Source organism: Rhinopithecus bieti, unplaced genomic scaffold, assembly GCF_001698545.2.
Source record: "Rhinopithecus bieti isolate Rb0 unplaced genomic scaffold, ASM169854v2 scaffold_2254, whole genome shotgun sequence".
Lineage (NCBI taxonomy): Eukaryota > Metazoa > Chordata > Mammalia > Primates > Cercopithecidae > Rhinopithecus > Rhinopithecus bieti.
In genome coordinates, this window is record NW_016803982.1 from 3,743,655 (window position 1) to 3,757,925 (window position 14,271).

General features: G+C 36.0%; 1 protein-coding gene across 1 annotated transcript in view; it reads right to left on the reverse strand.

The window, feature by feature from the left end:
* TM9SF2 (transmembrane 9 superfamily member 2) overlaps window positions 1-14,271 on the reverse strand; it is a 78,760-nt gene that overhangs the window by 25,149 nt on the left and 39,340 nt on the right. The window contains exons 5-9 of the mRNA XM_017861916.1: window positions 11,988-12,117; window positions 8,038-8,162; window positions 6,384-6,495; window positions 5,187-5,266; window positions 4,313-4,421 (exon numbers count right to left, since the gene is read on the reverse strand). Of these exons, the coding sequence (XP_017717405.1) occupies window positions 4,313-4,421; window positions 5,187-5,266; window positions 6,384-6,495; window positions 8,038-8,162; window positions 11,988-12,117 (556 nt within the window). The remainder of the gene's footprint in view (window positions 1-4,312; window positions 4,422-5,186; window positions 5,267-6,383; window positions 6,496-8,037; window positions 8,163-11,987; window positions 12,118-14,271) is intronic.

A 14,271-nucleotide genomic window follows, 5' to 3' on the forward strand; every position in this document is an offset into this window, starting at 1 on the left:
ATAAATAAATAAATAAATAAATAAATAAAATGTCTAACTTTTAAGGCAATAGTAAAATCAAAATATTTTCCTCCCTTTGGTACAAAATTCTTTCCTACACTTGGGAATTAGACTCCACTTGGTCATTTACAAGGAATGTACAAAGTTGAAGTATTATTAGAAGTATGCAGGCTCTAAGTGAACTAAAACCATATCTGGGATTGGCTTCAAAAAACCTGGTGGGCATAAGTGGCATTCCATAGATGGAAACAAGATTGAACCTGAGATGATTAAGTGTTGGACTAGGGTGTGGGTACACTAATCTCCTTACTTTTGAGAATGTGTATTTAAAAGTAGGGGAGGAAAAGTACACGCATCTCTTCTTTTAGGTGGGGTAGTATTAAGAGGGGCCATTTTCTGATCACTTTTATTAAGTAGGCACTACAAATATCAAAAGGTGTAAGTGAAAACTAAGTTTCCCCAGGGAGCAAGGCCCCTTGTTCTGCTGCAAACCAATGGGACTAGGTTCTTGCTATTCTTGCAGAGATATTCTACCTATATATAAACAAATGTATGAATAGATTTTTTTTTTACAAAATGGTTGCATATTATACACATTTTCCTATCTTGCTTTTTTAGTCTAACAATATCATGAAGGTGCGTATCCTCTTTGTATATATGGTTACCTCATTCTTTTAGTAATTATATTCTACTATATGGATGTTCTATAATTTCTAAAATTAATCCCCTGTTGACAGGTATTTGGGTTGTTTATATTCTTCTGCTATTTATAAAAAATCACATGCTTATTGTTAAAACTTTAAATCTTCTGCATTCATTAATTTCTAGAAATGAAATTGTTGGGTCAATTTATATTATAAACTAAGACAGGTACTGTCAAATTGTTCTCCAAAGGTTATATCTCTTTACATCCTCATACATTATGTATCAAAGTGCTCATGTCCTCAATCCCCAACACAGACTTACATCAAACATTTAAATTTCTGCCAACGTACCAGGTGAACAAACAACAATCACAGAGCAATAATTTCTTTTATGGCTTTTGTCTCTCTGTGATACTCATAAAATTCTACCGTTCTCTAAGATTTAAACATAACTTTCTATATGTTCTTCTAGTGTTTTATAGATTCATTTTCATGTAAATCACTATTTTAGGTAATAAAGTTAGAATTTACCTTTTTTCCCCAGGTGACCACCCACTTTATCCCCAATACCATTCAGTAAAGCATCTGTTTTCTCCTGTTGATATACATTTGTTAACCTCTACATTTAGACTCATTGTACACAGAAAATGTTTACTTGGAATTTCTTTGTTCACCAAGCCTTCTAAATCTCCCTTGAGGATTCACTTCATTTATTTATTATTTGCTCAAGCTTTCTATAAATTCTTTCCATGAAGGTCAGCTTGTTGTCAACTGTTTCTGCTCATCTGTAAAAGATAAACACCTTGCCTTCATTCATCTTTTTTTTTTTTTTTTGAGACAGGGAGATCTGTTGCCCAGGCTGGAGTGTAGTGGTGCGATCACGGCTCACTGCATCCTTGACCTCCTGAGCCCAAGTGATCCTTCCATCTTAGTCTCACAAGTAGTTAGAACCACAGGCGTGAGCCACCACACCCAATGAATTTTTAATTTTTTAATTTTTTTTTTTTGTAGAGATGGGGTCTCCCTGTGTTGCCCAGGCTGGTCTTGAACTCCTGTGCTCAAGTGATTCTCTCACCTTGGCCTCATCTTCATTTTTGAAAGATAACTTCTCTGTGTATATAATTCTATGTAAATAGGTAATTACTCTTGCCAATTTAATGATACTTAGTCTTGGAGTTTCCATTGTCAATCTAACTGTTTTTTCCTCTGTAGATGCTGAGTCTTTTTTCCCTTGAGCTGACTCTAAGATATTCTCCTTTCTCTAAGGTTCTATAGTTTTGTCACAATTGATCTACATGTGGATTTCTTTTTATTTATTTGCTTAGGATACACTGTGTTTCCTATATCTATGGATTTTTACTTTTCATCTATTCTGAGAAATTCTGAGCTGTTACTTTTTCATATATTTTATTTGCAATGAAGAGTTCCAGGATCTGGAATCTCCAGAGGTCTAAATCTGTCCTTTACTATAAATTTTGTGAATTTCCAACTAGTAGCTCATATTTTATTGACCTTAAATTAGAAGAATCCTGTGAATCTAAATTTGGGAGACTTTTTTTCCCAGAGGTTTTCTACTTGATTCTGCCCAGAATCAGAGGTTCTCACTAACCTAGAACCAATTGGCCCCCCTTTCAGAATCCAGGCTTAATCCAGGAGCCTGAGGTTCAGCTCCTTGCAAATGACCCACCAGACAGCCTTCCAAACGGTTAAAGACTCAAAAACAACACTGAACCACAGGGTCAGTGCACCTCTCAGGCGTGCAATGTTTCCTGCTCTGGTCTTGGCTCCTGGTTTTGGGCAGTGGGTTGGAGCAGGAGGAGTCCTTGAATACCTGTTCCCTATCATGAACCCAGCAATGCATCAGTAAGTCGTACATCAAGAAGTGACTCATTCATTCATTCATTCATTCAAGAAATATTCATTGAGCACCAACTATAAGCTCGGCTCTGTTTAAAACACCAGATACCACAGTGAGTGTAACAGAAAAATTCCTACTCTCAAGAGTACATGATCTCATTAGGAAGGCAGACAATAAACAAAATAAGTCAGGAAAATACACTGTACATTAGATGGCAATAAGCGCTATACAGAAAAACAGGATGTATGGGTGTGTGCAGGACAGGATGTAACTTAAATGCGACAGCTGGGAGGGGCTCAATGGGAAGATAACATTTTGTAAAGATCGGAGGGAGGTAAGGGAACTAGCCATGTAAATGAGGGGCGGACATTCTTAGCAGATAGAACAATGAGTGTGAAGGCTCTGAGGTGGGAACCTGTGTCTGCCCAGTCTGAGGAACAGGAAGATAGCTGGCACAGGTGCAGCAGAGTGCTGAGGTAATGTGGGGCCTTACAGGCCACTGTAAAGCCTCTGACTCTTGCTCTGTGTGAAGAGAAGTCCCTGGAGGGCTGTGCTCAGGAGTGAAACGATCTGATTTCCATTTGAGCAGTTTCACTCTGACTGCTGTGCTAAGAGATGGGAAGTAGGACAGGAGTGGAAGCAGGGTCACCAGCAGCCCGGTTCCACATGGCGACGCTGTGCAAATTAAGACAAAACTCCATTAACAGCAATTATTTGGAACAGCCAATTATGAGCAGAGTATTTTTAAATCACTTTAATATTTAATAAGACATAAAATCAATAAAATCATAGGAAAGAGACTGTAGAGTACAAATGTTAAAAGCTTATAAATATTCATATATATTTTCCCAATCAGAACAGGTCAGAGAGGTTGGGGAGAAGAGGTTGAAGAAACTGGGGAAAAGAATACATAAAACCCGGGTTTTTTCCATTCATTCCAAATTACTGTGATTCTTGTGAAAATTCTTTTATTATGCTGCCATGAAATGAAGAGTAGAAAATGTATAACATTGTGCAACTTAAAAAGTTTGAGACTAAAGAGGCTGGGACATGCAATTATTTTGAATATACCAAAAGGTTGAAATGATACAAATTTATGAAAATTAACTTTAAAAAATTAAACAACCACACAAATAAAAGTTGCTTAGGAGTTATTCGATTCAACTTTGTGGTTTCACAAACGGGTATGTGTGAGGGATAGAGAAAACTTAGAGTTGTAACTGCACCTACACCCCCCGCTGCACCAGTCCATTCCCACAGAGGAGGCTGCGAGCAGGTCAGCTCCCAAGGCTGTGCTGACTCCATTTCTAGAGGATCAATTCTTTTTTTTTTTTTGAGACAGAGTCTCGCCCTGTCACCCAGGCTGGAGTACGATCTCGGCTCACTGCAGCCTCCGCCTCCTGGGTTCAAGCAATTCTCCTGCCTCAGCCTCCCGAGTAGTTGGGACTACAGGTACCCGCCACCATACCTGGCTAATTTTTGTGTTTTTAGTAGAGATGGGGTTTTGCCATGTCGGCCAGGCTGGTCTTGAACTCCTGACCTCAGGTGATCTGCCCACTTCGGCCTCCCAAAGTGCTGGGATTACAGGCGTGAGCCACTGTGCCCGGCCAAGAATATTTATTGTTAAGTATCGCTTTCTTATTTGAAAATGTGAATTCAAGAAAACTTTTGAGAAGAATTTTTTTGTTTTTGTTTTTTTTTTGTAGAAGAATGTTTTAAAAGCAGATTCTAAAGCTATTATTTTACCTTTCCGCAAAATAACTATAAACAGTGTTGTGGGCACACTAAAGCCTAAAATGTTTCCACTTACCGTAGAGTCCATCTGATTATATCTGGCAATATCTTTGTGCAGTGTCCGTAACATAATCATAGCTACCATTCCAGATAAGAAGAGGACAATGACCAGGGAATTCATTATGCTGTAGAAATAAGCACATTATGAGTAATCTGTAGCTTAATCTTAGGAACAGTAAAACTCTTTTAAAAACTGTTTACTGAGTAACATTAAAGTAGTCTTAATCAAAATCAAAATGAAAGCTACCTAAAATCCAACAAATTCAATGAACTGTGTTCTTTCATGTTTCCCTCTAGTAGATAAATAACATTATATACTTATCAATAATACCATTTCATAGTCTGCTTTGAACTAGAATTTTTTGGTACATGGTCAATATTATGAAATAACTACTGTGCCCAAATCATTGCCACAACAAAGGACTGGCTTGTGCCCTTAAGAAATTTACTGAAGAACAACTTTACTCAGTAAATTAGTGAGTGTCAAAAAGATCAGACAGCAATAGGAAAAGGAGGGTTATGGCAACATGAACAGCCTTCTAGAAAAGTTTTGAATCATGTTTGAAGGGGATAATAATAAAGTCATAGCAACAGCAGCAGCTTCTGTTTCTGAACACTCTTAATGTGCCAGGCAATGTCCTCAAACGCTCTGTCCCATTATGTCCTTTAATCCTCACAACAATCCCATGAGGTGGGTATTTCTAGATAAAGAAACAGACGCTGAGAAATTAAGGGACCTGCCGTGACTCACAATCAGTGGCTGAGAGCCAGGATTTGAACCCAAGGCCAGACTTTTGAATAAAGTAGAGGATTTGAGAGTAAATGAGATGTTCAAAGGGACAGAGGGTAGAAAAGTAGAAAGCAAAAGCAGGCCAACTCTGTACTCTTACCTAAACCACTGAATGTGGGTATGAGGCATAGACTCCAGAATATAGTCCCATCTAGATGCCCATCTGATCTTATCATCTTCCTAGAGGAGATTAAAAAATCTCTTTAAGTAAACATCTGCTGACAACACATTAAGAACAGAAAAAACGCCATTCAAAGCTTGCCCTTCCATTGAGTCAACAATTGCAATTTCTAAATTATCATAACTTTGGTTAGTCCTGAGATTCAGAGGGTTTCAGATTTACTAAAGTCTAGGGGAAATGAGAGTAAGATTATGCAGCCAAAAAAAAAAAAAAGAATTCCTAGTAATACCCACTAAAAGTATTGCTTTAAATTATAACTAGATGTTTAGATGCCTACATTTAGAGCTATATGTATTTTTTTTTAAGAAAATAATGGAATGGAATGGAATAATTATTCTTCTCTTTATGCCAGGGGAATAGACCAGCCATCCCAGGCACACTGAGCTCTTAATATCCAGAAATATATACTGTTTACTGAGCCAGGTTTGCAAAATGAAACATTATACGGGGATATTAAACATCACAACTATATTGGATTGCCAAAAGTTTTTAAAAATAGAGGTGGAACACTGCCTAAGTAAACCTGCATTTTAAGAAACTTCGTTAATAAAAATACTCCCTTCAATTTTCTAAGACAATTTCTCAATTGGAAATTCTTCATTAAAAGTTCATACTTAAATCCTGATTTTAAAATGGTGAAAAAATAGAAGTAGAATACTAAGATTCTCATAAAATGAATTTGCATTTTAAGAAACTTCGTTAATGGAAACACTCCCTTCAATTTTCTAAGACGATCTACCAATCGGAAGCTCTCCATTTAAAGTTCATATTTAAATCCTTTAAAGTATGGTGCTGATTTCCCAAATGGTTTCTGAATATATCTCTGGCATTTCCATCCCATCCTCCATGCCTATTTTTGACTTTTGTCTTATATGTATCTCTTATGCTTAACACTAAGTCAGGCTCAAGTCTCCAACTTCCTCTATATTCTCATTTAAACTAAGACTTAGTTTCAAGAGTGATTATGTTGCTTGGTACACTGACAAACTATCCTAAAAATCAGCTCATTCATAGCTTCTTTATTTGACAAGCATAAACAGTAACATTTTAATTAGTTTAAGTAGTACAAATTTAAAATCAGTTTCAGAATTATACTAAAGATAACAACAGACTTACCTTGAAGCTAACAGAGTAAGTATAGGCAATTTTTATCTCCCCAGAAGCCTTGTTACTTATGTCCATGGGGGGCCCTGAGCAGTCTGGTTTATCTACATGGGTATGTTTGAAGCTGTGGGAAGAAACATTTTGGCAAGATGCTGATAAAGTACAATTTTTTTTAAATGAGGTAAAGAAAGGTTAGAGATTTTGTACGTATTTTAAAATGCTGCTGACAAAGGTGAAATTGCTCATGTCATATTTAATAGCATAAATATCTACTTCATATAAATATGTGTACAAAATTATAAACATACTTTTGAAGAGCATTTAAATAATTTTTTTTTTTGGGGGGGGGACAGGGTCTTGCTCTCTTACCCAGGCCTGAGTGTGGTGGTGCCATCACAGTGCAATGCAGTCTCAAACTCCTGGGCTCAAGTGATCCTCCCACCTCAGTCTCCCAAGTAGATGGGACTACAGGTGTGTGCCACCACGCCCCATGCCCAGCTAATTTTTCATTTTTTGTAGAGACAAGGTCTTGCTATGTTGTCCAGGCTGATCTTGAACCCCTGGGCTCAAGCAATCCTCCTGCCTTAGTCTCTCAAAGTGCTGGGATTACAGCATGAGCCACCATGCCTGGCCTTTTTTTTTTTTTTTTTTGAGACAAGGTCTTGCTCTGTTACCCAGGCTGGTGTACAGTGGTGTGATCTCGGCTCACTGCAGCTTTAAACTCCTGGGTTCAAGTGATCCTCCTACTTCAGCCTCCTACAGGCATGGGCCACAGTGCCCAGCTAATTTTTAAATTTTCTGTAGAGACAGGGTCTCACTATGTTGCCCAGGCTGGTCTTGAACTCCTGGGCTCAAGTGATCCTCCCACTTCAGCCTCCTACATGCACGGGCCACCATGCCCAGCTAATTTATTTTCGGTAGAGACAGGGTCTCACTGTGTTGCCTAGCCTGGTCTTAAACTCCTGACCTCAAGTGATCCTCTTGCTTTGGCTGCCCCAAAGTGTTGAGATTACAGGTGTGAGCCACTGTGCCTGGCTAAATAATCTTATTAAAAAAATATATACTGATGGAGTTTAACTGCCATCTTATTATGACATGTATTTCTTTACCACCAGTGCATGAGAAAAAGGCTAATTCAATGGCAGAAAAAGTAATGAAAAAAATGAAATACTTAAAAGAAAGATCTCATAAATAACTGATATGTACGTTTCTGATAAAAAATAACAAACAAGTTGAAGAGCTGTCTTTCAATGGCTAGTATTTCATACTGGCATCTAACACTGCATAGGGGCTTGAGAAATCATAGTACGTGTCCACTCATTCGGGCCTCTGACCAGAGGAAAGCTGCAGGTATCTGAGGCAGTGTTCTTTCCACTATGAAGGGGAACCTATCCCAACCACTCAACTTCTCCTTCCCCACTGACACATGGAAAAGCTCCTGATTGAAAACAAAACACAAAGGCACCTTGGCTTGACCGCTTGTCATGACAGGAAAAGAACTACTGGTACGGTTTCTCTGGACAGCTGGACCCATAACTCAATAACAAATCATGCCAAATCAATCCTGAAATGCCAGAATATTTAGGAGTAATTGGGCCCCAAATACTTATACTTTGGGTCTAAATTTCACTTATACTTGTTTACTTTTTACCATTAATATAATTACCTTTTTGGTTCAAGTTTAGCAGCCACTAATCTTGCTCCCATGGACCCAGTTTCAACAACATGATAGTATATTTTGATGTCAACATGGTTGAAGATGTAAAATGTATCTCTTTCATGGAATTCTGACTGCGAAACAGAACTTAAAAGTTAAAGGTAGAAAACTACATAAGAGTCAAAACATAAAACTTTAAAATGGGCTACAACAAGAAAATTTAAGTTTGAATGGAATTTTAATCCTTTCATATTAACATGTTTCAACTTTATACTTAAATTCTTTTTAAGCCAAAAATTAATTGGGGAAGGTATCTGCTTCTTACAGTTTTTTTTTAACAGAAAATTTAGTAAGTACCAATTCAAAAGAACACTAATCTAGTATTTTCTAGCCTTTCATTTAAAATGAAACAAAATAAAATTTAAAATATTACGAGCACACTAAAGCTTATACATTTAAACACTTTTCCTGCCTGGAAGCTTGTAAGTTTGGACTAAACTCATAACCTAAATTACTCAAGTATCTCTGGTCTTTTGTGAGTGCACAACACAAAAGCACTAACTGATATAATCAGTTTCATGATTAAGCTCATGCTAACTTCCACTGGATCTGATCCATTAAGAGATTTAAATCAGGTTGATCTGATTACACAAAATTTATTTTAACATATATCCCCACATAGTTCTAATTACCTTCTATAGTAATGTCTCTATTTGATTAATCTATTTTTAAATATAAAAGAATGGCCTCAAAGACAGATAGGTCTTAAAAAAGGTATATCTGACCTTCAGCAATACAAATCTAGTTAACTTATAATCAAGTCTTTTTTGACACTCTACTATGTACATTTTTTAATATGTAAGATGTATGAGAGTTAGAACAAAGTTCTAGACCTTACCATAGCACTTAACATACAACAGACACTCTCAGTAAACGCTGAACTGAATCTGAATTATTCCAATTCTAAGGCTCAACTTACACATTATTAATCTGCTGTAAGTTTAAGACTGAAGTAGTTGTACTTCAGAACATCTGAACTGTACTCATTAAACGAATATAACAATTTTTGTCCAGGTAAAGACTGAATTCTGTCAAAAGCCATGTTCTAAAAAAGCAGCAGAGTTTATCATGAACTTACATTAATAACACAGGCATCTTTTGCATGGCCTTTATCTGTAATGTAACAGCCAATAGGAAATCCAGGATTACAGAACCTCTGACCATCTTCAACATCGTAACACCATGTTACAGGCATATTATCCACAATCCTACACACGGAAAGAAGAGTTATGTTAGAAAAGAACCCACCAAACATGAGACTAAGAATTACTGCCCAAATCAGTGTCATCACTTTGTAAAATTTAAATGTGTAAATGCCTTAAGATTCCAAAAACCACACAGAATGTTAATGAAATGCGCTATTTCATAAGCAATAACAATATGCCAGTATCTGATACACTGCAGTGATGGAAAAAACTACAGGCTGGTCCGAGTGCAGTGGTGTTTACAACTAACTGACCACAACCAGGTATAGATTTCTTTGTTCCTTCTCTACTCGCACTGCTTCATCTGACTAGCCGGGAAAAAAAACAAACAAAACAAACAAACAAAAAAAAAACCCAACCTTTATAGCTTTTTTGAAAGGATAATGGTACATAGGAAAGAGTTTTATAAACTAATTTATTGTAATTGCTAATTCAACAGTACTATTTAGACACTTCACTGTAATTTACCTTTAGCAGAACACTCACAGCTCTAAATAGGTACACAAAGCAATATACCTAGTTCCTCAGGAACAGTTTATTAAACAGTAGAGAGGAAATGTCTCTTTTTACTCAGGTAATTCAATAAAAAAGGAATACAATTGCAAGATACAGGAAAATATTAAACTAAAGGGCCAGGAAGAAAAGTGAAAGTTATACAAAAAAATTCTGTGAAAACTATAAATCCAAGTTATTTCTAAAAGAAATACTGCTACAAAGCTAGCGAACCCAATCTTTCAAGTTCTATAATGAAAAAGGACTTAAATGATAAAAGCAGAAAATAAAGTTCTGTAGCACCGTATAACTACATTATAGTCCGAGCATGTGGCCCCCTGTGCCCAGAGTATACTGCGGGATACAAATAAAAAAACTACTCAAAATATAGCAGCTATATTACAGTCATAAGACGACACTCCAGGGCATGTTTTATTTGTTAATTAATGTGTGCCTTAGGAAGTAAAATTATGATTCTATATTCACCCAAGGTGTACCTTAATGACCTAATAAAACATGTCTCGTCACCTTTAAATGCAATTTAATAGTACCCAGTTTACAAAATTTTAGAATCACCTATGCTATTAAACTGCTTATTATAATAATCAGCAGGCTAGTAGTTCCAATGAAAAGACTATAAAATATTAGAAGTATAATTGCATCGTTCTATAAAATAAATAATTCAGATTTTCTGGAAGCTTAAAGAATCGGTTAATTGCTTTATTTTTTAGATAGAGATGAAGTTCAATTAATGAATATATACTAGCAATATATAGTATCTTCATGCTACCATACTGGAGGGAAAGTACTACATAAAAATTATAGTGCTAGCTACAAAATGAGAAATTAAGGGGCAATTTAGGTTTTATAAAAGCTAACATCCTAAACGTATCATTTATATAATAACTTGACATAATAGCTTTTTCTGATAATAGGAAGCATTAAAAAAAAATCCCTTTGAAATAAATTTAAGAAAACTTAAAGAATATCTTTTTTCTCCCCCCAAGACAGGGTCTTGCTCTGTCACCCAGGCTGGAGTGCAGGAGCATGATCATGGCTCTCTGCAGCCTCAACCTCCCAGGCTCAAGTGATCCTCCCATCTCTGCCTCCCGAGTAGCTGGGACTACAAGTGCATGCCATCATACCTGGCTAATTTTTAAAATTTTTTTGTAGAGCTGGGGTTTCACTATGTTGCCAGGGTTGGTCTCGAACTCCTGGGCTCAAGTGGTCCTCCTACCCTGGTCTCCCAAAGTGCTGGGATTACAGGTGTGAGCCACCATGTCCAGCCAAAGAATATGATTTTCAATTACTGTCTTCCTAAGTTAATGAGTAGTATTTATTTAAATTAATAATATAAAAAAATTAAAACTCTTATTTCCTATCTGACAGACTGAATAATGGGAAGAAGACTAGCAAGGATAAAGGCTGAATGACTCCCAACCTTTTATCNTATTTTCTAGCCTTTCATTTAAAATGAAACAAAATATTTAAAATATTACGAGCACACTAAAGCTTATACATTTAAACACTTTTCCTGCCTGGAAGCTTGTAAGTTTGGACTAAACTCATAACCTAAATTACTCAAGTATCTCTGGTCTTTTGTGAGTGCACAACACAAAAGCACTAACTGATATAATCAGTTTCATGATTAAGCTCATGCTAACTTCCACTGGATCTGATCCATTAAGAGATTTAAATCAGGTTGATCTGATTACACAAAATTTATTTTAACATATATCCCCACATAGTTCTAATTACCTTCTATAGTAATGTCTCTATTTGATTAATCTATTTTAAATATAAAAGAATGGCCTCAAAGACAGATAGGTCTTAAAAAAGGTATATCTGACCTTCAGCAATACAAATCTAGTTAACTTATAATCAAGTCTTTTTTGACACTCTACTATGTACATTTTTTAATATGTAAGATGTATGAGAGTTAGAACAAAGTTCTAGACCTTACCATAGCACTTAACATACAACAGACACTCTCAGTAAACGCTGAACTGAATCTGAATTATTCCAATTCTAAGGCTCAACTTACACATTATTAATCTGCTGTAAGTTTAAGACTGAAGTAGTTGTACTTCAGAACATCTGAACTGTACTCATTAAACGAATATAACAATTTTGTCCAGGTAAAGACTGAATTCTGTCAAAAGCCATGTTCTAAAAAAGCAGCAGAGTTTATCATGAACTTACATTAATAACACAGGCATCTTTTGCATGGCCTTTATCTGTAATGTAACAGCCAATAGGAAATCCAGGATTACAGAACCTCTGACCATCTTCAACATCGTAACACCATGTTACAGGCATATTATCCACAATCCTACACACGGAAAGAAGAGTTATGTTAGAAAAGAACCCACCAAACATGAGACTAAGAATTACTGCCCAAATCAGTGTCATCACTTTGTAAAATTTAAATGTGTAAATGCCTTAAGATTCCAAAACCACACAGAATGTTAATGAAATGCGCTATTTCATAAGCAATAACAATATGCCAGTATCTGATACACTGCAGTGATGGAAAAAACTACAGGCTGGTCCGAGTGCAGTGGTGTTTACAACTAACTGACCACAACCAGGTATAGATTTCTTTGTTCCTTCTCTACTCGCACTGCTTCATCTGACTAGCCGGGAAAAAAAACAAACAAAACAAACAAACAAAAAAAAAACCCAACCTTTATAGCTTTTTTGAAAGGATAATGGTACATAGGAAAGAGTTTTATAAACTAATTTATTGTAATTGCTAATTCAACAGTACTATTTAGACACTTCACTGTAATTTACCTTTAGCAGAACACTCACAGCTCTAAATAGGTACACAAAGCAATATACCTAGTTCCTCAGGAACAGTTTATTAAACAGTAGAGAGGAAATGTCTCTTATTACTCAGGTAATTCAATAAAAAAGGAATACAATTGCAAGATACAGGAAAATATTAAACTAAAGGGCCAGGAAGAAAAGTGAAAGTTATACAAAAAAATTCTGTGAAAACTATAAATCCAAGTTATTTCTAAAAGAAATACTGCTACAAAGCTAGCGAACCCAATCTTTCAAGTTCTATAATGAAAAGGACTTAAATGATAAAAGCAGAAAATAAAGTTCTGTAGCACCGTATAACTACATTATAGTCCGAGCATGTGGCCCCTGTGCCCAGAGTATACTGCGGGATACAAATAAAAAAACTACTCAAAATATAGCAGCTATATTACAGTCATAAGACGACACTCCAGGGCATGTTTTATTTGTTAATTAATGTGTGCCTTAGGAAGTAAAATTATGATTCTATATTCACCCAAGGTGTACCTTAATGACCTAATAAAACATGTCTCGTCACCTTTAAATGCAATTTAATAGTACCCAGTTTACAAAATTTTAGAATCACCTATGCTATTAAACTGCTTATTATAATAATCAGCAGGCTAGTAGTTCCAATGAAAAGACTATAAAATATTAGAAGTATAATTGCATCGTTCTATAAAATAAATAATTCAGATTTTCTGGAAGCTTAAAGAATCGGTTAATTGCTTTATTTTTTAGATAGAGATGAAGTTCAATTAATGAATATATACTAGCAATATATAGTATCTTCATGCTACCATACTGGAGGGAAAGTACTACATAAAATTATAGTGCTAGCTACAAAATGAGAAATTAAGGGGCAATTTAGGTTTTATAAAAGCTAACATCCTAAACGTATCATTTATATAATAACTTGACATAATAGCTTTTCTGATAATAGGAAGCATTAAAAAAAAATCCCTTTGAAATAAATTTAAGAAAACTTAAAGAATATCTTTTTTCTCCCCCCAAGACAGGGTCTTGCTCTGTCACCCAGGCTGGAGTGCAGGAGCATGATCATGGCTCTCTGCAGCCTCAACCTCCCAGGCTCAAGTGATCCTCCCATCTCTGCCTCCCGAGTAGCTGGGACTACAAGTGCATGCCATCATACCTGGCTAATTTTAAAATTTTTTTGTAGAGCTGGGGTTTCACTATGTTGCCAGGGTTGGTCTCGAACTCCTGGGCTCAAGTGGTCCTCCTACCCTGGTCTCCCAAAGTGCTGGGATTACAGGTGTGAGCCACCATGTCCAGCCAAAGAATATGATTTTCAATTACTGTCTTCCTAAGTTAATGAGTAGTATTTATTTAAATTTATAATATAAAAAAATTAAAACTCTTATTTCCTATCTGACAGACTGAATAATGGGAAGAAGACTAGCAAGGATAAAGGCTGAATGACTCCCAACCTTTTATCATGAAGAAACTCCTTTCCTTTACTTCCAAGTCTGCCCTCCAAGGACCCCATCTGAAACAGTTCTACCAATCAAACTTCATTTAGTAATAACTTGCTTTTCCAATAAATTAATTCCAAAAGTTTCTAATCAGAATAACCCATATTGTCACAATGCACTCAGAAAATTACAGCCCAAAGCAAAGAAACTTGGCATTTAACAAGTTGGCATTTCTTTTTTTTTTT